General features: G+C 37.9%; 2 protein-coding genes across 3 annotated transcripts; both read left to right on the top strand.

Moving 5' to 3' along the window:
- The first annotated feature begins 893 nt into the window (after nt 1-893).
- On the top strand, nt 894-13,242 carry LOC137941246 (uncharacterized). Its single transcript, XM_068786570.1, has 6 exons — nt 894-1,333; nt 2,202-2,346; nt 2,856-3,116; nt 5,143-5,224; nt 11,639-11,835; nt 12,616-13,242. Exons 1-6 carry the CDS (start codon nt 1,119-1,121, stop codon nt 12,880-12,882), a joined length of 1,167 nt encoding a protein of 388 aa, XP_068642671.1. The 5' UTR covers nt 894-1,118; the 3' UTR covers nt 12,883-13,242.
- A 2,100-nt stretch (nt 13,243-15,342) lies between these two features.
- LOC137940417 (protein STRUBBELIG-RECEPTOR FAMILY 5-like) lies at nt 15,343-24,119 on the top strand. Of its 2 annotated transcripts, XM_068785472.1 has the most exons (16): nt 15,343-15,764; nt 16,671-16,803; nt 17,834-17,905; nt 17,995-18,060; nt 18,339-18,410; nt 18,498-18,569; nt 20,641-20,712; nt 20,797-20,862; nt 21,051-21,116; nt 21,218-21,495; nt 21,774-22,051; nt 22,182-22,438; nt 22,564-22,687; nt 23,167-23,303; nt 23,414-23,570; nt 23,812-24,119. In XM_068785472.1, exons 1-16 carry the CDS (start codon nt 15,680-15,682, stop codon nt 23,878-23,880), a joined length of 2,004 nt encoding a protein of 667 aa, XP_068641573.1. In that variant the 5' UTR covers nt 15,343-15,679; the 3' UTR covers nt 23,881-24,119. The 2 variants fall into 2 exon arrangements, with proteins under 2 accessions (XP_068641573.1, XP_068641574.1); XM_068785473.1 differs by lacking the exons at nt 15,343-15,764; nt 16,671-16,803 and having other exon boundaries at nt 17,835-17,905; nt 17,990-18,060.
- Nucleotides 24,120-25,034: the final 915 nt, after the last annotated feature.

The following is a 25,034-nucleotide window of genomic DNA, read 5'->3' as shown; positions in this document are numbered from 1 at the left end:
TTTTTTACCCGGGGTCCCTTGTTCTATATGAAATGGGAGAAATTAAGAGCAATAATTTCCTTCCTCATATGCTACGCACAAAAATGTTTAGGGAGGAGGGAGCCCAACCTCTCGAGTAGATTCGGATACCTCTTCCCTTTTTTAAGTTATAGTTTTTTCTTAATTACGATATAATGCCAAGTCAACAACCGACTTTTTGCTTTAAATCAATTAAAACTAAACTTTTCATGTTTTATGGATAGATCTCAATAAGAATTTGAACTTCAACTTTAAATTCATTTCAATCAACAACATGAACTTCAATTTCAAATTTAGTGTTAGTGTGAACTAATTAATGTGTTTTGAAAACAACATCCAACCTCTACTTAGATATTTTTCTAGATCTTCTTATAATCTCGTTAAAAGGCCTATTTATTTCTTGTTCCATTGGTATGTTATCATCGAATATAGAACATGGAATATGTACCAAGTGCTTCTAAAACTCAAAAACCCGAGTCGAACCATTATAAGTCAAAGTCTCAAGGAGAACTATCGTATGTAAATAAGGTCCGGTCCATTCATGCCAACCATAGGAAAATAAAATGACTGAAAATATTAATTTTTCTAGGATTAAATTTTTTATTTATGAAAATCTATTTATTTTTTTACATTTATGCCGAAAAAATAATTAAAATTATAATATTAGAGCCAATCTTGTTAAAGTCAAGATTAGAATTTAGGTATCCGTTGTAATAATTGTTTTAGGGTTAGTTTTTAAATACGACTATCTTAGATGATAACTAACAGAAAGTGGACTATTGTCACGGTATGCGGTGGCATTCGCGCATGGATGATTTCGTAAAGCCCATGCCACTCTTATCCTCTTTATTCGGTCATCACTAGTTACAGCGACGAACGCAAGCAAGCGCTTGTGGGGACTGGGGAGCGATGCCTACTCCGCACCGCGCATTTTCCTCCCTTGATGTAACTTACACGCTCTCTATTTCCTCCTCCACATAAACCCCCAAAAATCGTGTGCAAGCAAGCTTGAAGAAAAGGAAATTCGGGGATGGGGAAAAGCAGAACATAGAGTGGGATTGCTGTTCTAGTAAATACGTCAGTCGTATCTCTCTCCACAGATGATCAAGCTTCAATTCTTCCCTGCCATCTCGTGGAGTTTCTTCGTGGGAACTGCGGAATTTTGGCGGGAAAACGGGCGGGCAGGATGGGCCACGGTCTTGGTCGTGTTGGCTATCATCATCTGGCAGTCGGCGAAGATTTTAACCGCGGAATCCCAACGGGTTGTGTCGAATGGGACGGGGACTGTTTCGATGAACTCCAAATCTGGAACTCGGTTAGTGGTTTTATTTTTGTGCTTCATGAAGTTGGGCAGGGTATGATGTTGCCAAACTTTTGGTAGCGCTGATTTGGATTTTGTAGGTGATGTAACTTCTAGGAAGGTGAAGTTAGACGATTTAATACAGAGAATACGTTGGGCACATGATGGGCGATAAAATGTTTCTTTATGAAATTTGAGACGCTAGGCTAAAACAATTATTTCCGATTTTTTTTTCATTAGGTTTCTTTTACAGATTCGGGTCCCGTTTTATATCCATCCATGTGGCGTTATTGGGTTAATTCACCTGTCGGTGTTCTAGCATCGTAATAATCGTCGCCATCATTGTTCTGATCATTACTATTGCCACTGTTATGGTTACAATGCTGTGAACTGTTTTTCTATTTTCTGTTATTGCAGTAAGCTGCATGAGTTTCAGTCTCTCCTTCTCATGGGCCTGATAATTGCTGTTTCATTTGGCTGCAGAATTTGAACTACACTACTCACTCTTTTTATAGCTCTCCAAGGCGTAGCTTAACTGGATGTGCTTTCTTAATCCACATATATTACCTTTCTAGTTTGGATAGATCTTCTTTTTTGAATTTGTTGCATGGTAGTTCGTTTTTTTTTCATATCAATTGAACTCCTCGTGCTTAAAAATTTCCCTTAATAACTGGAACTTCGTACTGGAAAGGCATTGAAAACAAGATTGAAATAATTTCACTTTTGTTTTGTTTGTCTATTTATTTATGCGGTGGCTCTACCTATATGGAGAATTAATTGGTTAGCTAGAAGTATTTTCATTACCTTCCCACTTACAAAGTGGTGGAGCGGGCAAACATTGTACTTTTCTGAACTTCTGAGTTTGAAGTGCTTATCTATGCAGAATCTCGGAGATCATTTCTGATGCCGACTTGAGAGATTTAATAAATGATATAGATAGGAAGCTTGATGAAAAGGAGAAATGGGAAGATGTTATAGACAGAAGGAATAATCTTTTGTCCTACATGGCCAAATGCTGCAAGCCAAAGGTTTGTTTTGTTATGTCAGCTTGCTTTTAGATTGAGACTTGGACTGCATGACTTTAAGCTGCTTCTGTGTTGCATCCCATGACCTATAAAGTGAAAGGTTGAGTGTGACGGACGTTTAAAACATTTCTAAAATTTATCCAACTCTCTTGTTTTTCTTTCTGGTAAAGTTTCTCTAAAAGTTTTCCAAGGGCCCTCAGGTTGGTCTTTATGACAATCTCAGGGGAAAGTGCAAGTTCACGCCCCCCTTCGGAATATTGCAACACAGAGAACTGGTTTTAATTTAGTACCCACATTATCAGGCAGTTAACCTTGATTTACTCCTTTTTCTTGTAATTGTAACCATGGCAGATTGTGTTGATTAGTTTTAAGTTCTCATGCACTATGGTGTCAATAATAGTGGGAAGTCAGTCAAAAACAGTGGCATGGTCAAAATATAAACTTAATCCGCTACTTAGTTGACTTCTTATCGTTCACAGTTATTTTCTGTGACATGGGTGCAACTTTTGCAGGATGGTCCTTTGAAGTACTTCAGTGTGACAACATTTGAGAAATGCTCGTCGGAGTTGTTAACAGATTTCTATATGGATAATGACTATAGGAAAAGGTGGGATAAAACTCTGGTCTCACATCAGCAGTTACAGGTTGATGAAACTAGTGGGATAGAAATTGGCCGCACAGTTAAAAAATTTCCTCTTCTAACACCAAGAGAGTATGTTTTAGCATGGCGTATATGGGAAGGAAACGAAAAAACTTTCTACTGTTTTATGAAGGTGAGCCTTGGTAGCATTACATATTGCAGCTACTTTCAAGTCTGCAGTCAATGCGACTTCCTCCACTCTTTTCAATCTTGTGCTTACGCCCTTCACACTGCTTTTTTTATGTGTTGATTCTCAAATTGGCTGTCTTGGTTACATCTTTCTGTGCTGTAACTAGCGCATTTATTATTGTTGGTTCTTCGAAATTTTATTTTTTATTAACTGTAAAACTATATTTAGAAAGAGGACAAGAAAAAAATTACTGAAGTGCAACTCTGCTAGTAAAGTGATGTTATACAAAAAAATAAGAGATGAATGAGGTTTGGATGCCAATGGCATAATTGGTTAGCGCATTGACTATCATGAGAATGTTAAACAAGGAACTTGTGATGGCTCATAAATACCCAGTAACGTTTCAAGAATCACATCCAGATTGTCTGGGACTAATAAATCACATCTAAATTTGTATATTTCTGGAACCACCTTCTATGATGGGAGTTGAGGGGGATGGGTGAACTTGTAAAAGGCCAATTACTGAGGAAAGAGCTTACCTTAATTGTAGTGTTTGCAGCCTGGAGGATGTGAGCATGTGAAAATGGTCCATCCAGCACTATCTTTCAAGTTCTAATACAACTTGATAGATAAGGCAACTGTGTGAACTTCTTTCAACAATGTCCTAAAAATAATGGTAAGCCAAACCAACCAACGATGGTTTTTATTTTTTGAGAAAGGTGATTTATATTAAGAGCAAAGGCAAACCAAAGAAAAACAAGCACAAAAATAAATACTTGGATTGGACCAGAACAACAAGAGATTGACGGTAAAAAATCATTAGCTGACTCTTTCCTATGTGATAAAAAATCAACAAATGATGATGAAACATTAATATGATGCCGATTCACCAATTGAGCTAAGAAATGACTTTGCCCTTTTTGATACATAATGACCCACTAGGGCTAAAAATGTCTGTTGCACCTGGTTTATATGGATTAGTGTAGAAGGTTCCCAAAAAAACGTATTAAGCTTTTTTTCTATGTTTGATCATCCTTGGTGTCAGGGTATTCCAACACTGTCACTTTCTCTCTTATGTTTTGGTTGCAGTTCAAGAATTCTCTACCACAATGATTTTTTATTAGCATAACTTGTTTGTTGATTTTGGGAGCTTTATAGTATCTTATCTAACAGGTCTTTCTACCAAAATTTCAAATAGGCTATAGTTTGAAAGCACTGGGGTAGCTTCAAGCTAAGAGCTTTCTGGTCTGCTACTATTTTGAAAACCTACTTTGAAGTTTTGTATAATTTAATCCTCCTTCTTGAAGATTCAAAATTTGAAGCAATATGAAAAAAAACTTCATTGTCTTGACTTTCACAAAATGGCCTTATACCTACTATTCGTGGGGGATTGGAAAGAACAAGGCACCTTGGAGGTTCGACCAAATACTTCTTCAAACTACCAATCTCATAATTGAAAAACAATACTCACGCGAACACATCTCTCAATCAGAAAATTCATTGGCAGATCAGCTAGCAAAGAAGGGCAAAGGATTCCAACAACTAGTTGTGAATTTAAGTCCTGCTAATTGATTGTGATCATATTATAAAATTTCCATTTATTTTTATTTCTTATTTTTTCTGTTTTGTGCCTAGCTTTTTTTTCTTTAAATTTCAATAAAGCTTTCACAAAATTCATCAAAAAAGAAAAAAGTTAATTTACTTTCCTGCTGGGCATATTCATCCAGGAGAGCTCTTCAATCATTAAAATTGACACACTGAGGTAATGGTTGTGATACATCAGCTCAATTGCATACTTATTAAGTTGACATTTCCATCTTTATGTAGTTGATTGCTTGTAAAGGTTGTGCTGATGGAAGGAGTTCTCTACTAGGATACTTCAGTCTGTAACTTTCTATTTTGTTCTTGTTGCGGTGCTTTCAGTATATCCAATAGAAAGTTTCAATATCTATGAAGTAAATATATGAATGAGGCTAGTTTGTCCTTGTGGTTAACATCTTATATTTCTTCCTTTGCTGATGATATGTAGGAGTGTGAGCACACCCTAGCTCCAAGACAGAAGAAATTTGTTCGTGTTGGTTTTTTCAGATCCGGTTGGCGAATCAGGAAAGGTATGTCTCAACCAACTCAGAATCTTCTGGTTTTTCCTTTTGCATAACAGCCAAACCAAGTTCAATGCACAGAAATGTGAATGTGAAGTTCATGGTTTGCAAATTGCGAAGAGATACTGCATACCAACCAGTTTGTTGGTATGACCAGTCCTCTCAGTATGTATGGGAATTTCCATATGCTTAAAAATCTAATTCTAAAACACTAAAGATCTAAGGGAAAGAAGGATATTTGTAGTTAATTAAATAAGCAGTTTTGATGTTTACTTTGTAACTAAAGGAGCCTTCCTCCAATCATACTTTGTTGTAAGGGGAGTGCTACTTTAGCTGATTCTTGTTCCTTATTTTCTGTTGAATAAAATTTCACTTCATTAAAAAAAAGTTTACTTAGTAACTAAACAATCTCTAGTAGTGCCGGAAATAGGATTTTATTTAATTATTAATTCCTTTGTCAATAATACTTGTAATTTTCAAAAATGATTTTTTTTGCATCTATAACTACCAAACATCTACAAGGGACCAGACCCGCCAAGAAAAGGAGCAGAGGAGGAGAAGGTGACAAACTGACTCCTTCTCTAAGCCGTAGAGAGGCAGAGAGGATCCACTGAGAGATTTTTTGCGACTGAGAAGATTGTTTGCCGTAAGGATCTTGTTTAGGCAAGCACTCTACATGAAGAATTTGATTTTAGGAGTAGCACAAAGCCTCTAAGTGAAAGTAACGTCATGCACAGTAAATGAGGAAGACCATCCTCAAGTGAAAAGATAGGCTGAAGAAATCGAGAAGGATCCACTCTTATCAGGCCACCATATCAGCTTGTTAGGAACATGAAGACGAATATTGAGCTGCAAGATGGAGTCTAAAAAACGACTAGTGTCTAAAGTCTCCGTATCTGAAAGTCATCGCCAAAGTGGTGGTTCCAGCTGCTGCCACTACAAGCATCGACCACAGAGATCTCCGACAGTAAAGATAGGCGGAAAAGCCCACCAAAAGAGCTCTTCAAAGGGTTGTCTCCTGTTCACCAGTCCCCTAGTCCCCTAGAATTTGATAGATTGCCCATTGCCAACATAAAATTTGATAGGCGAGCAAAAGATCGGAAGCAACAGGTAAAGAGATCACCAGATAGGGGATAAAAACCTCACCAAGAAGAGGACCAGCCATGCTCTTCCAAGGGTTGGGGGAGCGGGAATTGAGTCTCCATAATCATTTTAGGAGGAGAGCATGATTCATATCTTTTGTGAGACGAATACCCAAACCACCAAGGGATTTGCTTATGCAAACATCCTTCCAGTTTACCAAATGATACTTGAAATCAACACTAGATCCTCTCCAGAGAAAATGACTTTTGATTTTTTCCAAGTATTGACAAATGGAGGTTGGGCAAGGCAAGAAAGATAGAAAGTAGTTTGGTATACCAACAATACAAGACTTGAGGAGGGTGAGTCTCCCAACATTTATGAGAAGACGACCTTTCCACGTAGCAAGCCGCAACTCAAGCTTCTCAACCAACGGAGCCTAAAGATCCTTGGAGAGCTGACTAGTGAATAAGGGGATGCCAAGACAAGTGGTATGGATGGAGGATATTGAGCAGCCCAATTCGCTAGCCAATTCCAAGAGATTCTCCGAATCAATATTGAAGCCCATCAGCGTAATCTTCCCCCAATTTACATGTTGTCCCGAGGCCAACTCAAACATACCGAGCAAAGCCTTAATCTTCTTCGTGCCTTTGAGGTTGCCTACCTCAAATATAATGGTGTCATCTACATACTGTAGGATCGGAATATCAAAAGCTGAGTGTTGACTGATCATGGGCAGCCAATTGCCATCCCTAGCCAAATATATCATAGAAGAGAGGAATTTAGCCACAATGTTGAACAAGGGCGGAGAGAGGGGATCACTTTGCCTAATGCCCCTCGAGCCTTTGAAGAAACCACAAACTAATCAATTAAGGAGAAGAGAGTATGAAGCCGAAGATACAAAACTCCTAATCCAGAATCTGCAGTGGTTCCCAAAGAGTCCAATTAACTCTGTCGAAAGCCTTTTTCCAAATCCTACTTGAGGCCAAAGCGAGGATCCTTTGAGTGGTTAAAGTGATTAATGAGCTCGTGAGCAACCATGGTAGAGTCAAGGATATTCCTTCCTTTAAGAAAAGCTCTTTGACCATGACGAATCACCGAAGGGAGAAGCGCCTTGAGCCGATGAGCACGGAGTCGAGCAATGATCTTGTATGTACTGGAGTTAAGACTGATAGGTCGGAAATCCCCAAGGTATCCAAAGTTGGTCTTTTTAGGGACTAAAGCAATGAACGAAGCTCCCATGCTACAAAAGGTAATACCCCGAGAGTAGAAACTGCGAACCATTGCAAAAACGTCCTCCTTAATAATTGACCGAGCTCGAGTGTAGAAATCCCCGTTGAAGCCATCGGGATCCCAGGCCCTGTCACCCACCATTCCCAAAACAACCTTTTCAATTTCATTGCAAGAGAAGGAAACCTCCAAAAAAGATGCCGCAATAGGGGAGATACTGGAGAAATTGAGGTGCTGAAGTTTTGGTCTGATTATGCATTATTTGGTGTAAAGATCTGAGAAAAACTTGAGAAGTACATTAGTAATGGAGGATCTATCTGTCGTTACCTTATTGTTGATACATAAGGAGGTAATTCGTTAGATCTCCTCCTCGCTGAAGTGAGGGCATGAAAAAACTTGGTGTTCGCATCCCTGTTAGTCAGCCACTTGAAATAGACCATTTGTTTCCATCGAACCCTCTCACGGTGCAAAATGGACTTGAGGTATGCATCGAAAATTCAGATTTGGAAAGGTACCTTTGCTCCTCCAAAGAGTCCAGGTCAGCAATCCGAGCAAGAAGCGAAACTTTCTCGGTACCCATCAGGAGACAGCGAGAAGAGGACCAATTCTTAAGATTTCCTTTTAGGAGTTTCAGCTTAATAGGGAGGGACCATTCACTTTTACCATTAGGATGAAAATTGGACCACCATTCTTTTAGAACTGTATCAAAATCTGGCTCCAACAGCCACACATTTTCAAAACGGAAGGGCTGGGGCCCCCATCTGCCAAATGAGTTGGAGAGAAGGATGGGCCAGTGGTAGGAACCCACCTGATTCAGCAACCTCCCTTTCACATTTTCATACAACTGCATCCAGTCCGAAGATGCGAGGAAGCTGTCAAGCTTGGACATAATCGGTTGCCACTACCTATTGGATGAAGTGTATGATTCCCCGGAGAGAGGAATCTCATCTAACTCACAACCACCGATAAAATCAGTGAAACCGCGCATGGTGGTGGAGATGCAAGTAGCGGGAGGCATCTTTCCATTACGAAAACGAATGGCGTTGAAATCCCCCACAAAGAGCCACGGGTGAGGCCAAAGTTGATTGAGGTCCAAAATTCACGCCTCAAACGGTATCTTGTGGGTTGTAAACCCCAACTAAGCACCAGTTTCTCCAGAGGAATGGTCACAAAAGAGAATGCCGATGAAAAAACACATGTGGAAGATGTCCAACGCATCAAACAGAGAGCCATCCACTAAATGAGAAGGCCACCCGAATGACCAACAACGTTAACCGCAGTCCAATTGAGGGAGGGGCAGTTCCAGAGGTCCCTAGTGAGATAATCATCCATAATTTGACATTTTGTCTCTTGGAAAATCAATATAGAAGGCTTGAATTGAGCTAGAGTATGACAAATGATGGCCCATTTACGGACCAAACTAATTCCTCTCACATTCCATGACATCTTGATCATTGATTGTTCTTTCTTTAGACTCCCGCAGATTTTTTCATCTCGCGGTAGATAACCTCCGTAGACTACTCCCATATGTTTGACCAAATTCATCATTTGTTGCCAAGTTTCTTCGTTATAACGATGGAGTTCGGCAACAAAATGGTGGGACCTTTTGGTTGGAGAAGGGAGGGGGGTTTGGCTAGGTCCAGTGTCGGATTGTAAATTTGCAGCAGTATTGGATTCCCTTTGTTGGGGAGACTGGTTCAGTCCTCTATGACGCCTTTGATAAGTAGCTAGAATTGGTAGGGATGAGTTTAGGAAGACGAGGGCCAGCGCCTGTCGTAGATTCCGAGTCCGAGTGGTAACTTTGTGCTGATGGAGAGCGAGGAGGGGAGTCAGAAGGGGAAACCATGTCGAGGGAGGAGTTGCTGAAGTTGATGTTCGGGAAGGAATTTAAAACAGTGGTGAGTTAATTTTTGGGGGCCATGGATAGAGTAACCAGTGGTTGGGTTTACCCCGTGCTCAAGTAAGCCGAGTCAGCACACTGGGGTTGGTTGAAGAGGGGGTTGTCAATATTCAGCGGAGTTTTATGAAGGGTGGTCAAGTTGGGGCTTGGTTCCTTTTGATTAAAATTGGGTAATAAAGGGGTGGGACCAGCAGATTCAGGAGCTGGAAGTAGGAATTGGATCGAGGTGTTGTCAGGAAAGGAGGGTAGAAATTTGCATGTGGGGTTGTTTAGAAGGGCAACAACTGACACTGAGCTGAGGGTATTGATGAGGGTGGATTGTGGCAATGGTCTTGGTGGCATGGGTGATGGCAGAAAACGCAGGCTTGTTAGTTGGAAATCCAGGAGTTGTAGAGAGGCTAAAGTACAACGGGTTTGAATTTGAGGTGGTGTGTGGCAGGGAAGTTGATGAGTATGAGGTGGCCATTGAAGTGCTGGGTTGATTGAGTCGAATTGGTCGAGCAATGACTTGGTTGATATGAGTTGTTGGAATCGGCAGGGATGAAACTCTTTCTCGATGGAGGGGAGGGGCTGGGGAGTCAGCAGTGGTCATCTTGCCGAAACATACCTTGATCCAAAAAAATTCCGAACCCACGATGATATTGGAGAAGGAAAAACCCTCCCATTGTTGCGTCGACGCGATGAAGAGCAATGCAATGTCAAGTTTGGCCATGAGGGGGGAAATGGTGGTCCATTTGGTTGAAAGGGATAGTGCGTGAAGTAGAAGGGGCGACTGGTTCAGGATTACAACTCGTCAGGAGGTGCCGAAAGTTGGTGCGGAAGATAGACCAGCTGAAGGAGTCACCCGCAAGCTCAGGGAAGTATATTTTGGCCATGATGAGGTAGTCTTTGCACTGGACGATGTTTCATTGTCTGACTTTTCTGTACTGGAAGACTGAGAGGGAGAAAGTGATTGCTCCCACATTGAGTTTCTTGATTTTCAGCGCCAAAGCAGAATCTGTGGTAATATCATAGAAGAGCTGAAGGAAAAGGTTCCCTGTAGACAGAGGAATCGAAATGAAGGATCGTTTCTCCCCATTCTTCATTGTAATGTGAATCGATCTTTTGTTTCTGTCTGTAAGGTGTCGCATGGTCATTTCTGAGTTGTTGAAGGAGAAATGATGGCTCAAGTTAGTCGTTGGGTCCGTCCCACACCGTTTCCGAATCTAAACAGTCATCCATTGGCTTCAATCATTTCTGAAGTTCCTGTTACAGTCTCTGTTGTCGTCGTTGTCCTGTTGGAAAGCCGAAGAAGCCCCTCTCGCAAGCTCAGGAGAGGTGATCCTGTCGTCTTCTTCGGAACAAAGGGGAGTTGCTCCGTAGTCGCCGTCGCCATTGAAGAAGGTCGGAGCTCCTTGCCTGGCCGGTGATGGGAGCGCTGGTCGCCCTGTCTGTCTCTGCTCTCCAAAATTTTTGCTCTAAGTTGCTTTATGAGGGCAAGGTGCGAGAGGATGCAGTACTCGTTAGCTTTGTTTTGATAGCCAATGGATGACAAGAGCTATGAGTCGTGGTTTTGTGAAATTCTGTGGAAATAGCTTGGTCCTAGTGAGGAGGGAAGGCGAGGGCTTTAGCTTCTGCCTCAAGTGAATTAGCATGACCAGCAGGACCTGTGAAAGCCAACCATGATCAGCAGGCCTGTGTTTAATAACTGAAGAACCATGATCATCCAAAATGAAGTTATATAGAGTGACTTTTGAGTGATTACGATTATTAACTGACTTATTGTGCTTTAAAAGATCACTTTGAGGTTCAACCTTATAAGTTGATTTAACCAGTAAATTTACATTGTGAAAATACTCGATTGGTTAGATTAGGTTAGGTATTCTTGTAGTATCATTATCTGTGCATTTATATTACATCAAACTTGAAAATGGAAAACATTTAATGTGTCATATGATTGAGCTTTCTTTCTTTTATTAGGTATGCATTATCTATTTATCCTTTTGTTGTCCTGCCCAATTAGCATCTAATTTATGTTCTCTAGATTTATCATACTGGCTTATCTTGGATGTTCAAGTACCTGTGCTGCGCCTGGATCCAGTATGCAAACGTTGGAGTTGATTGGCACATAGATCTTTCCTTACTCATCTCGCTTGTAGTTCTGTTGTACCCATCTATTAATTTCATTTGGATGCTTTGGTTGATGCTGACTATGTTATGTTTGGAATTTACAGTTCCTGGTAGAGATGCCTGTGAGATAGCTATGGTGTATCAAGAAGATGCAGGTTTGAATATAGAAATGGCAAAACTGGCCTTTTCAAAAGGGATATGGGGTTATGTGTGTAAGATGGACACTGCACTTCGTAGTTATCCTCTGAGCAGGCACAATCGAGCAAGCTCATCCATGCGTATTTTAAATCTTGTCCGGAAGGTGACCCCTCTTTTTGGCCCTTTTTTTTATGTTTTGTGTATGTCTGTGGGTTGATGGGAGGGTGTGGGCGTCTCCTTCCTCCTCAATCCCCTTTCTCCGTATGGCCACCTCCTCTATTCCCAATTGCTTAGCTTTGCATGCTTCTGTGACAGCTCGTCTCTTCCTTTAGTGGTTGATGCTACTTACCTTGGGTAAGACACTTTAACAATGGCCTCAAGGAGAGGTGCCTCTTGGGGTCTGTTGGTGCATAGAAGTTGCTGCTTTGAGGTCACCATTATCAAGTTTTAAAAATGTGTGCTTAAGTTCTGAAAATGTCCTTGAGAGTACCCTTGTTTACTGCAAACTTGATTGAATCAGTCAAGTTGATTTTGAATATGTCAAATCTCCTGCCTAAGCACCTTTTTCTTATGGCGATTCAAAAGTTACCATTTACTTGTCTATTTTGAAAAGAGAATGAATAGTCCCTAGAACTTGCTATTTAGTGATCGCTTTCGTTAATGACATTTGTTCAAAGTCATCAGTGATTCTAGAGAACGAAGTGGGGCTTATTTTACTCTGGAAAAATCAATTTGAACTTATGGTAACACGGATGGAAACTCATTTGCAGTAAGTGATGCATTATATTGATTAACAAGAGATTGATACCTTAGTCAATGGTTGCTCGGATTTGTAGATGCCAGGTTTTCTGTTTGTCTTTGCACAATCTACCCATTTTTAAATTACATCTGTAGATAAATTGAAAATTACATAGTAGCTTCTAACTCTGTCATTGTTATGCAGGTCCCACCAGAAGTAGAAGCTGAGATCCAAGTCGGTCCTCGTGATTCTTCTGAGAGTTGTAATGCAGTGGGTGAATTTAAAAGGAAGACGTTCCTGAAGAGACCTTCGAGAAAGTTGATTGCAAATGGTTTGCTTCTTCTTGGTGGGGCTGTTTGCTTGTCTCGAGGTCACTCAAGTCTTGGTGCCAAGGTTGCCATGGCATGTATACTAAAGAAACTCAGTAAGCATCAAGCGGCATCAACTAACCGTGAGCGCATCAGTGAGTGATCACTGGTTTCATTGCGTGCCCAAAGTATCTGCGCGCAGTCTAGCTGTTTCCTCTGTTTTATCTATTCTGTTGCTCCCAGGATTTGATGTGACCATCACTTTCTAATCCCTTGTGAAATTGAAGAATTTTCACTGTATTAACATGTCGTTATGGTGACAGGTAACAGGAAGAAAGAAAATATTTGTACATAGAACTCCCTACATAATGGATGTGCAAGGAGGAAATTCCTTGACCACACACAGATCGTTTTTCTGTGAGTTGCTCTTTTACTTGTTTTGAGGTGACAAACTGCACATTTCATGGTATTTCATCTTTACTTACCAGCCTGTTTATTGAAGGAGATGTCATCTTTGTTTGGACAGTGGATAATCCTACTTAATAGTTTCTCTAACTTATTTTTTAGAAAATGTTATTAGACTTAAACGATTTTTAAAGTAGATATTAATCTACACTTATATCAGTGTCGTTGTTGCTAGGATCTAAATATTATTTCGGTTTTTCTTATTTTTATGATAAAATTGAGATTTAACTACACTTAATCTAACCTTCTTACACCTTGAAAAATTCAGATTGTCACGCTCGAATTCAAACTCATAGAATGTTCGTACTCTTTCTTTAAGGTGGTAATTTTTCTTCGACTTACATCATTTTAGCATTCTTGTACCTGCCATATTATTATATTCTCAAAGAAACACTCCTAAGTTCATAAAAGTATACACATTTTGAAGGGCCTAGTGTTTCATCCTTATTTTATATTACATACCTGTACATATTCTAGATATCTCAGTACAAAACTCTTCAACTGTAACAAATTCAAACTCTAAGACCTACCCAATCTCCTACTTAGAATCCTTAGGTGCTTCTGCCTATGAATGAACAATCTACTCAACTCTCTTATTGCCCTGAAAAAAGTATCCACATTAAGTGGTGAGCTATTGCCCAATATATCCTACTCTTGGTCGCAAAAAAACTTTAAAACAAATAAAATCTCAAAATGAAGCGTTATTTATCACTATAAGAGATGACACATATTCAATCTTAAAACTTATACATGCTTCTATGCAATGTCAACTCCTTTACACATAGAGTCTTGTTGATTATTCAACAAGATCTTTACCCCTCACTATACTTGAGACACAACATTTTCAAAGTTATATCGTAGTTGTTCTACTCACACACATAGCCTTGTCGATTTTCCAATATGGTCCTTACTCCTCTATATAGACGAGGCACAATAATTCCAAAGTTTATATAATAGTTGTTCTACTTACACACATACCATTATTGATTTTCAAACAAGGTTGTTACACCTGCCTTGCACACATATATATCCTTGTTAGTCTCCCAACAAGATCCTTAGGTTTTTCCAATAAGGTACTTATTATGTAGATGTTCCAGAGCTCAATTCACTAGGTCCATAAACATATTACTAGTCTCCTCTGAACAACTAGGTGAGGCCCAAACTCCCTACTACAATTGAAGCACAATTTCCTCTCCGAGTCACCTAGTTGAAGCCCATACTCTATGTTGATAGGGCACACTATTTTTCCTCTCCTGGTTTTCTAGCTGAGGCTTAGATTCTCTACTACAATTGGGGTGGTACACATTCACTTGTAAGCATATGCTTAATTGCATATGTCAATGGTCCAAATATTAAGGTTTTATTTATTTATTTTTCAAAAGGAATCCACAATCCCCCACTCTTATAACTAAGTTCAATTATGACAATTCGCTCAAGTCTATTATAAGACTCCTAGCCCAAGTCCCGAATGCTTTATTCACTATTAATGCATATATTAAATGAGGGCATTACATTTATACACATATTTTTCAATATTACAAATAACAAACATATATTCAGATACATAGAATTTGCTACTAATCCATAGCTCTTAATTCTTGTATAAAAAATTAGTCAAAGGTCTCATCCAACACAAGAATAACAACCTAGTCATTCCACCTTTCGAATTTCCTTTATACACTGTCGTTAGCACATATGGGTATACTTGTATATTCTCTTAACATGAAGATTAGAAACTTATAGAACCAAGGTACGATAATATTTCTTAACATAGATATAGTATATAAAGAAATTCATAACTGCGATAGATAATCACTGATTCAACAACAACCAATTCGAAGAGTATCAACCTTTGTCTAATTACTCATTTTCATCGTAATTAAAAAATCAATCATTCTTATCCAAATCTACTAAAGGAGGAACTCATAATAGTAATTATAACACATGCAAATGACTTCAATGATGGCAACTCGTCAATTTGGCCTTTGTAACTGCACATACATCTAACATCGATAGCACCGACTCATTTATTTGACAGTCATAAATACATGAATCTCAAAGTGAGACTCACATTTATTATTATTATTATTTTTTTCCATCTCACTCTCTTGCCTGGCCATTTCGTTGGAGGCTGTTGGCATTTTGGGTAGACGGAGAATTGGAGCAAGGCATTCAAAAATTCCATTCCCGGGAGAGACTCAAGAGCGGTCTCCCGCGAGTGTCGCATAGACTCGATGGCATTCTCAAAGTTTTCTTCTATGTTTAGCTGCCAGCCCGCGAATTCTGAAACCAACCGAAGCCGACTCAAAGACTCAAATCACGGGGCAGAGAAGTATTCTTTCTCTTCAACGTGTTGAGCCAATTTTTCACTTTCTCTGGATGGATTACTCGAAGTCATTTCGTCCTCCTCCAATTCTCGGAGCTTCTGGTTTCGGGTGAAGGGGAGGAGTCATAAACAAAATCTGAATTTCGTCTATGATTTGCTTCCATGCAAAATGATGGATCGGATCTTTTTAGGGTATTGCTCCCTGCTATTGGGTTTTTTTATCCCAGCCGATGGAGGAACCCACGCTCCTGACGGTCAGTGCAACTCATTGCTTACATGGTTTGATCTTTCTGTTCGTAATTCTCTTTTATTTTCTCTATTTCTCATTTTTCTTCTGTTCTATTTTACATTTTTACTCCTTTTATTTTTTGGTTGCACTGTTATATTTTATTTTGTTTTGTTGATTTGGCTGAATGACGTTGTTTAATTATGCTACTGGATTCTAATATGTTCTTACGCCAATATTTTTGCCATCTTGGCGTGATTCTAAAAAAAAATTGTGGCGCTTCTACCGTGTATGAGATTAACAAATTAATCTTTATTGATGTTGAACATAAATAGTTTCAATCTATGGTCATGTGTTTTGGAAATAAAGGGCTTCTTCAGTTGGAATATCTAGATTGCATTTAATTGGGAAGAATTAGATTGCTAAAAGGATGAAGTTAGGTTTGTGGTGACAACCGTTTCTGCTGATGTCCATTTTTACTGGTAGTGATCATTGAGTCTCGCTATAAACAAAAAACGCTGTTGTGGAGAATCAATAGTAGCGGCAAGGGTAAAGTGAATTCTAGCTATTACATAAAAGAACTTCTTTGATGCAATTATAAATAAAAAGGGCAAACAGTCAGAGGGAAGGAATTGCAATTTAATGGAAATAGTTCTCTGTTAGCAAAAACGATAAGACAAATTTCATGGCTTTGTCCTATATGTAATACATGATGTGATATATATTTTGGTGAGAGAATAAAGCATACAAATTCATCTGAACAGTTGGAAAAGAAAAGGTCAGGGAAATTAATAATGAGGCCATGTATTCTGTAACACAATATCTGGGTTAAGGATTGTTTTCATTTATAATTATTGTAGGTTTTATTTTCAAGTTACCAGTCCCATTTTTGAGATTTTTACTTTGCAAACTTTTGTGGTTATTCTCTTTACAGTTTCGGCCTTGCAAGTCATGTATAACAGCTTAAACTCCCCTTCTCAATTGACTGGTTGGCGGGCAAGAGGAGGTGATCCTTGTGGTGAAGATTGGAAAGGAATCAAATGTTCAGGCTCATCCGTGACTGAAATGTATTGCCAAATAGTTTCTACTTTTTATAGCTGCTGAATAGACATTTCTTCAGTTTGTTCCAAAGATTAAATTGATAGTAGTTTGGTATATCATGACATTCTCTTCTTAATAAAGTTTTCTGTGCAATGAATGTGAATTTGCATGTTGAAAATTTCAATTTAACCAGCAAAAATCCTGCTACAAATCTCCATTAAAAGGTTGTAGACACATGTAATAATATATGTTTGAAAATATTGCTTATTTGACGGTATTTGTGTCTCATTGAAGTCAGAAAATTCTACTCTTCACTTATTTATAATGCATGTACATATTTTCACCATTATTCCTTTTTTCTTTAATTGGGCATATTAAAAGGATTTTGTTGGGAAGAAAATAAAATTACAAGAATTCACAACTGAAAGAGAGAAAAATAACTGAAATTATTATTTGGTATTATTGTAATTTGGAAAACCTTTATAATATGATGGAACAGGTTGCAAAAGACTTGATGCTTGTCATCCTCAAATTAAGCTAACAATTTTACTCTGAATGTTAATAGTATTAAATATGGTTCAGGTCCATCCCAAAATGACTAGGTGAGTTAGGAGGCCCTTTTCTCAACTGATAGCCACAAAAATTTTCTTGACATTCGCCTATTATTCCCATTAGTGCTTCCCTCACATCCAGAAAAAATCGACAATGGGCTTGAGATGTGGACAATAAAAATGGGATACACACTAATCAAAGCATGTAGTAGGCATAATAAGACATATGTCCTGCCCTGATGCATTGTTAAAAGTTGGTTCCCGTCCCAAAATAGCTACCCAATGTTAGGAGATCTTTTCCCAACTATTAACCACAAGATTTTGCTGACTATGTGAGATTATTCCTACTAATAGCTTGTTTGTCCCCTGGCTGTTGTTCTTGTTCACCTTGCATCAAATCAGGCTACTGTTTTGCTGTATGGAATTGTTAGTTTACTTACTCTTGGTTTTGATTTTTGATCTTGGAATTTTACTGAAATGCATATTTATCTGTCATACTGAGCAGTAAATTATCTGGGCTTGGACTGACTGGATCAATGGGGTATCAGCTCTCTAGCTTGACATCGGTCACTTACTTGTGAGACCTGGGATCTTCAAAACTAGCATGGTTATACCTTAATTTTTTGAATTTGGGTTGACTAAAGTAGCTTTATTTGTTTAGTACAGTGATTTGAGCAAGAACAACCTTCAGGGTGATGTACCATACCAACTTCCTCAGAATGCAGTGCATATGTGAGTCACCTACTGCGACAATTTGTTTCTCCTTTCTCATCAGTGAAGTTAGTGAATCTGAAGCAATTGCTGCTTGAGGCACTGTGTCCCATTTAGTCGGTGTGATTTTTTTATCATCAAAATTTCTTTTTTTGGCATTGAATAGTTTGAAAGGATCTTATGGTTGGGGATTGGTTCATGTTCACTGTTACCAAAGTCCTTATTTGGTAACCAGCTGTCTGTTAGTTGAACTGAAATTCAAGTTCAATATTTTCTAATTGTTCGATATTAATGTGCAGAAATCTTGCTCTGAACAGCTTTACTGGTGGCATACCTTATTCAATCTCTCAAATGTCTGATCTGAAGTACCTGTAAGTTGTACCTTTCCTCTGCGTATATTGTTTTCTTGGTGTGCTGTTTAATTAGTCATTTGACATTACCTTTTTGGATGAACACAGAAATCTTGGCAATAACCAGCTCAGTGGTCAGTTGAGTGATATGTTTGGGCAACTTTCTAAACTAACTGTGCTGTGAGTTCCTAACCTTTGTCAGCTTTCGCGTAGCATAAATCTGTAACATGTTTCTTTTCTTTTGGTGTTTTTTTTTTTTTTTTTTTTTTTTTGTATAAAACTACCTGTATAAGATCAATTTAACTTTTAAAATGCTGCCTGGATTTAGATCCTGGAGTTGATTCTCATCAGTCATCAACATGAAATCGAAGCACTGAACTGTTTTCAGCAATATAAAGTTTGAAGAAGTCATATAGAAACCAATTTCTTTTTACCCCTAACATTGTTGGTTTATGGCTTGTATTATGAGGATGGTGGTTCTTTCCAGTTTTTGTTTTGCACCGTATTATGTGTGAACTCATGTTTTTATTTTACATGCTCGCTTATGTAAGCTTTACAGGTCCATTTTTTTCTTTATGTCTTTGTTTCTCATTGGAGAGGAATAGGAAATGGTCCCAGGAATGCATGTGTATCTACAATTTTCTTCGTGTTCTCTATCCCCATTTTGTGGAAGCTCTGTATTAGATCACATGGTTGGCTTATTTTTGGATGGTCCATATAGACTGAATGATCTGAAGTTCTCATATTGAGGTCTAGTTGTGTTTTAAAAGCTAATAAGTGAATTATTTGTCAACTCATCTGTAGTTGACAGAATTATTTTCATTTGGTTCCTAGGATCAAAATCTCTCTGGGGCCCTGATGATGTTGACATTTGACTTGTCTGCAGTAGACTTACTTAAATGCAGAACTGCTTTGTGCCTTATATCATCTATTATGCCCATTTTGTTTGGTCTAGAATATTACTATGCACATGGGTATAAATGGGTAACGGATGGAACAGGTAATGGGTATTCCATTACCTGTTTCATTTACCATATTTTTGTTCCATTACCCATTTCAGCTGAATGTATAACTACTTATTCTATATCCCATTTTTCACCTGTTTACTTGTAGGTAAATGGGTAAGTAAATGGATAAGTAAATGGATAATTTAATATTGTAAAAATCAAGATTTGGGTGAAAGAAGAGGAGAAAATTGAGAGAAAAAGGAGAAATGAGAAGAAGAAATTTCTGAAGAGCCTGAAAGGCTTTGTTGGAAACTGTGCACCAATTCCCAGGCTTCTTTAATAGGTGTTTTGAGTTAAAAATTACAAAAATGGCCCTATACATTTAATAAAACTTAATCTCCTTATATCTCCCTAACCACACATCCTATGTACATGAAAATTTAACCACTGATATAATTTAACATGGAGAGAAAAATTACATAAATAAAATTAACCACTGAAGTGGTAAAATAACCAAAATACCCCTGGATGTATTTTCTAACAAATATATTATTTTAAAGCCACTTAAATATGATAATAAATAGCTTAAAATCATTAAATATTAAAATTAAACTACAACATCACATCAGATTCATATAAAAACTGTATAACATTATAAATTATAAACTAATAAGACATCTTTCTGATATTAAAAAAAACAGTTTGTTGTCCTCTACTCACTCTCTTCTTTTAGGTTGGATATTATATAATATAAAATTAGAGTAAACGGATAATCGGGTGTAGAAAACTGATTATCCATATTTGTTTTGCTTATAAAAATGGTGATAGGTAATCGGACAAGTTGACCTGAATTCATAAATGGGTAAAGATTTTTCTTCCATATTATTTTATGATTAAACGGGTAAAACAAATAATTGGGTAATCGGGTAAAATTGCCACCCCTACATCCACAGTTATCTCGGATGTGCTATCTGTTAATATTACTTTACACATCCACAACTAGCTTGCAAGTACAATCTGTTTGCATAGTTTTTTTTTTTTTTTTGATTGACAAGAATTTTTTTTGAGGAAGGTCGAATTTTATCCCAACACTTGAGGGCAAGAGAACAAAACAAAAAAGTTACATTGAGAAATTTGTGGTAGATTGAGTTGCATAGGAGGTTTTAAGAGTTACCAATAAACCCTAAATATTCTTCTTTCTCCCAGTTGCCCCCACTCTTTACTTTGTCTTTCAAGGAAATCTTCTTCTTCATTATTTAGTGTGACACTTAAATTTTATTAATAGTTTGTTGAATGACATTCAGGGATCTCTCATTCAACTCCTTGTCAGGTAACCTGCCTCAGAGTTTTGCATCCCTTTCAAACTTAAAGACCATGTAAGGCGCAAGATGAACTCTCAAATAAACTATTGCCATCATCAAGCGTTTCTCGTCTAACAACGATCATCCTGTCTCATGCAGGCGTTTGCAGAACAACCAACTCACAGGTTCAATAAATGTTCTTGAAAATCTTCCATTGCAAGAACTGTAAGTTTCTCTTTTAAACTACTCGTTTTTTCTTTTTTCTTTTTTTTTTTCTTTTTTTTTTTTTTTTTTGCTTTTTTGGTGTAATCCAGAGCTCAAGGCATTATTTGAAGTTTTTTTTTTTTTGTGTCACTAGCATTGCTAGATAACAACTCGAACCACCTTTCTAAGGTTTGTCTTCCTTGCTTCAGGAATGTGGTAGACAACAGATTTAGTGGCTGGATCCCAGATAAAATGAAGGAAATAGATGATCTTGAGTGTGTATATCCTTTCCTTTTAATTTTTTATTTCTCATTTTGTTTTCAAGGATGTAATGGTTGTTGGATTTCTGCTTGATATGGTGATTATATTTTGTAAGGACTGAAGGAAATGCTTGGTCATCTGGGCCTGCACCACCTGGTAGTGAGCGAGAAAAGGATCACCAGGGCCACACACCCCATAGCAGGAAAGAACTCAATAAGCAAATTGTGAAAGGAGGAATAATTGCTGCAATTGTAGTTTCAGTGTTGGTTCTGACTGTGATTTTACTTGTCTTGTTTGCTCGTAAATCTTTACCATCACATTCCTCACAGTTTCTTGATGAAGAGAAGATTAGCCAGAACAGACCATTTACTCCTTTAGTCTCCCAAGAATTAGGTAATGATTTTCAAATGTGCAAACCAATGTCATATCCAACCTGGAAAATGTTTTCATGTGGGACTATTGATTATGGTTTACCTTCTTGGTTTTTGCTTACTTTTCTATGTTTTGTTTGGTAGCAATAGATCTTTTTAATGTTCTTTTTATGCACACAAACGTAAATAATATTTTTTTTTCAATTGTTTCACTTGTATTTGTTTTCTGCTGCGTGCATTTACAAATAGGAATCAATAATATAAGCTTATCAAATGACAAAGAGGCTGTGATTCCTGCAGATGCTGATTCGTTGGAACATTCTGCTTCAATTGATATAAATAGTTTGCAAACAGCTGCTTCATTAAGACTTAACCCACCTCCTTCTGATCGGTTTAAATCTTTTAAAGACACTGATATTGGTAGCAAATTCAATTCCAGAAAAAGCATAGACTCTGTTGCTGCTACAAGTTACTCCTTAGGAGACTTGAAGGAGGCTACCGCCAACTTTGCTGAAAGTCGTCTAGTTGGTGAAGGGTCTATTGGATGTGTCTATAAGGCAAAATTTTTAGATGGAAAGGTACGGTCTGTAGTTAGATGTACTTGTTGGATATACGTATAGGCTGTCTGACAGAAAGCCATTATGCTCTACTCACCAAGCCTGTAATAATTTCAATACGTTCCATTTGTAATATGTGGGTCCTTTTCAGGTTTTGGCTGTGAAGAAAATAGATTTTGAAAGTTATCAAGATTTTATAGAAGTGGTTTCCAACATCTCGAAGTTGCAACATCCAAATATCAATGGACTTCTGGGTTATTGTTCAGAGCGTGGGTATCGGGTGTTGGTCTATGATTTCATGAGGAATGGATCTCTCTATAATTTTCTGCATCTCTCAGATGACTACAGCAAGCCATTGACATGGAACACTCGAATCAAGATTGCTCTTGGCACGGCTCGAGCTTTAGAGTAAGTCTAACTTTATGTCTATTTATTGTTATTTTACTTTCATTATTGTTGTTTGCCTTATGAGCTACCCAATCATTTTTTAGTTTGTTATGTTCTTAAATTGATGTCACAACTCTCTGTTTCAGGTACCTGCATGAAGGTTGTTCCCCATCTGCTATGCACATGAACATCAAGTCTGCCAACATATTGCTTGATACAGAGCTCAAGCCTCACCTCTGTGGTTGTGGTTTAGCAACATTTCTCTCTGAGGTACTCAAGCATGACTGGTAGAATTTTGTGCTTTTTTGCATAATGTCAGCAAAAAATTTGATTGACATTATGACAATAGGGTCAAACTGTTGTTCACCGTAGTTGTTATTAACTGGCATTCTAAGGAAATCCTTGCCTAAATTATTTTGAGCACCACTCTAGACACACCTCTGTATCTGAACAAGCACTCAGAAAAAAAGATATCTTGCATTTCCACCTTCCACTTCTGGCCAAAGAAGGTCGGAATCTTTAATCAGGGAGGCTAGAGCACCTACTCACGTCCCACTTTTTACATTGGAAGCTGTTGGATGCTTGAGTAGAGCTTCTAATTGAAAGGAATTTCACATAACGAGTGAAATGGAAAAATGAGATTCTTTCCATGTTCCTGAAAAAAGTATATTACATTGGCAGTGGGTGTAGTAAAAGCGTAGTGGTGATTATGATTTTATTTGAATAACGAGTGTCTTTGTGTATGTTAGTGTTCCACAAAACATGATGTGGCGGGTTACAGTGCTCCTGAGTGCACCAAGCCATCTGCATATACTTCAAAAAATGATGTTTACAGTTTTGGAGTAGTTATGTTGGAGCTTTTGACAGGTCGGAAGCCTTTTGACAGGTACCGTGATTTTTTATCCTCTCTGTGCAATTTTCTTTCTATGCTATGCACCAACCTCATAAGTTTGGTGGGATGAAGATATTGTATCTAACTAATTTTTTCCTTGTCAGTTCTAAAGCAAAAGCGGAGCAGTCTCTTGTCCGGTGGGCTACCCCGCAGCTCCATGACATTGATGCATTGGACAAGATGGTTGACCCTGCTCTCCGTGGACTGTACCCTCCCAAGTCATTGTCCCGATTTGCTGACGTAATTGCTCTGTGTGTCCAGGTTGTATCTACTGCTACAGTTTGCTTTTAATTTCCTGATTAGTGGGAGTCCTAGATCCACCTATTATCATCATCATAAAATTCATAAATACATACTCCCTGTGAATGTTATATCCTGAGAGGAAAGTTTACAAGCTCCAACTCTGAAACTGCTTCACAACTCAAAGTTATTTAAAAACTGCACCAGGCTTGCATATGATCCTGTGACCTTGCTCATTTATTTTATTTCTTTGTTTTCCCAGGTCGAACCAGAATTTCGGCCAGCCATGTCTGAGGTGATACAATCACTCGTCAGATGCGAGCGGGGATGAATAATATGCGGACTGGAAGGTGTTTGACCACTTTAGAAATTTGATCAGAAATGCCCTAATGGAGTTATCACTGAAATGTTGTATTCAAAACTCTCACACGATCAAGCAGTTTAGAATTTTGTTGATTGATTTATTATTTTTCTGTCTCTTCTATTTGTATATACTTGCGGGAGGTCTCAGGATTTTGTTAAACTTAGCTGATTCAAACCCCAATTTTCTGTCTTGAGTAAACCACTTGTCACGAGAAGTTCTGCTCTCTGCCAATTGATTGAAAGAATGCTCATTTACTCTTTGATTTCAATGTGATCCGTTAAGGGCGTAATGGCGTACGTAGTATCCACATTCTAATGTTAAAAACAGTACGCCATAGTCTTTCAGGTAGAAAACTGGTAAAAAGAGTGAAGCGGCTCTTATCTGTCAGGGGAATTGGTTCTATTCATGTAGGTGGCTTCCATTTTGCTCTTATTCCAGTCTTGGGTATCTCATTCCCCAGCAAACTACATTCTAAGATGACTCTCATAGTCATGCCTAGGGGATTTTTTTTTTTGTTTCAAGTAGAGGGAATTGCGATTTTTCTTTGTTTTTTCTGTGATTTTGTTGTCTGGGATGACCCTTGTACTCCACCAATTAATAAAGAGGTCGACTTTGATCAGACCTGTTAGTTATTATCCCATGCATTATGAATTACGATTATTATTTTGAGTTTTTCTTTATTTTTGTTATATTCTAATAATAATGAAACAAAAAATAATATCATTAAAAATATAATTAAGTCAATGTATATATAATCTATTGAACCTACAGGAGTATCAAATTACCCATGTTAAAATACCATTTTAAGGGTATTTTGGTTATTTTTTTATATTTTTCATATTACATTTTTCTCTTATAGTATGACTTTTAGATAGACAATGTTTTATTTTTATCTCTGGTTCAATTTTCATTAAATATGGACAAGTATTTTAGGAGATATGTAATTTTGAGTATTGAGGGTTATTTTTGTCTTTTTATAAAATATTACTTAAACGCTGATTATAAATGAGGATGACTCTCTCCAAGGCAGCAAGGCTGCTCTTTTGTAGGCCTCCTTTTCTCCTCTTTTTTCTTCTATTTTTTTTTTCCAAATCTTATATTTTTCATGGTATCAGAGTAGT

The sequence above is a fragment of the Aristolochia californica genome, unplaced genomic scaffold, assembly GCF_029961685.1.
Source record: "Aristolochia californica isolate CCGP_79_NKW_82.1479 unplaced genomic scaffold, dmAriCali1.0.hap1 SCAF_9, whole genome shotgun sequence".
In the NCBI taxonomy this organism is placed as follows: Eukaryota; Viridiplantae; Streptophyta; class Magnoliopsida; order Piperales; family Aristolochiaceae; genus Aristolochia; species Aristolochia californica.
This window is presented reverse-complemented; position numbering and strand designations above follow the sequence as displayed.

Excerpts from the sequence above, each read along its gene's own strand:
- LOC137940417 (XM_068785472.1), top strand. The coding sequence starts at position 15,680 with ATGATGGATCGGATCTTTTTAGGGTATTGCTCCCTGCTATTGGGTTTT. Across the intron at positions 16,804-17,833 it reads GGCTCATCCGTGACTGAAAT|TAAATTATCTGGGCTTGGAC; the intron begins GTATTGCCAAAT and ends CATACTGAGCAG. Across the intron at positions 18,411-18,497 it reads ATGTCTGATCTGAAGTACCT|AAATCTTGGCAATAACCAGC; the intron begins GTAAGTTGTACC and ends GGATGAACACAG.
- LOC137941246 (XM_068786570.1), top strand. The coding sequence starts at position 1,119 with ATGATCAAGCTTCAATTCTTCCCTGCCATCTCGTGGAGTTTCTTCGTG. Across the intron at positions 2,347-2,855 it reads CCAAATGCTGCAAGCCAAAG|GATGGTCCTTTGAAGTACTT; the intron begins GTTTGTTTTGTT and ends CAACTTTTGCAG. Across the intron at positions 3,117-5,142 it reads CTTTCTACTGTTTTATGAAG|GAGTGTGAGCACACCCTAGC; the intron begins GTGAGCCTTGGT and ends GATGATATGTAG.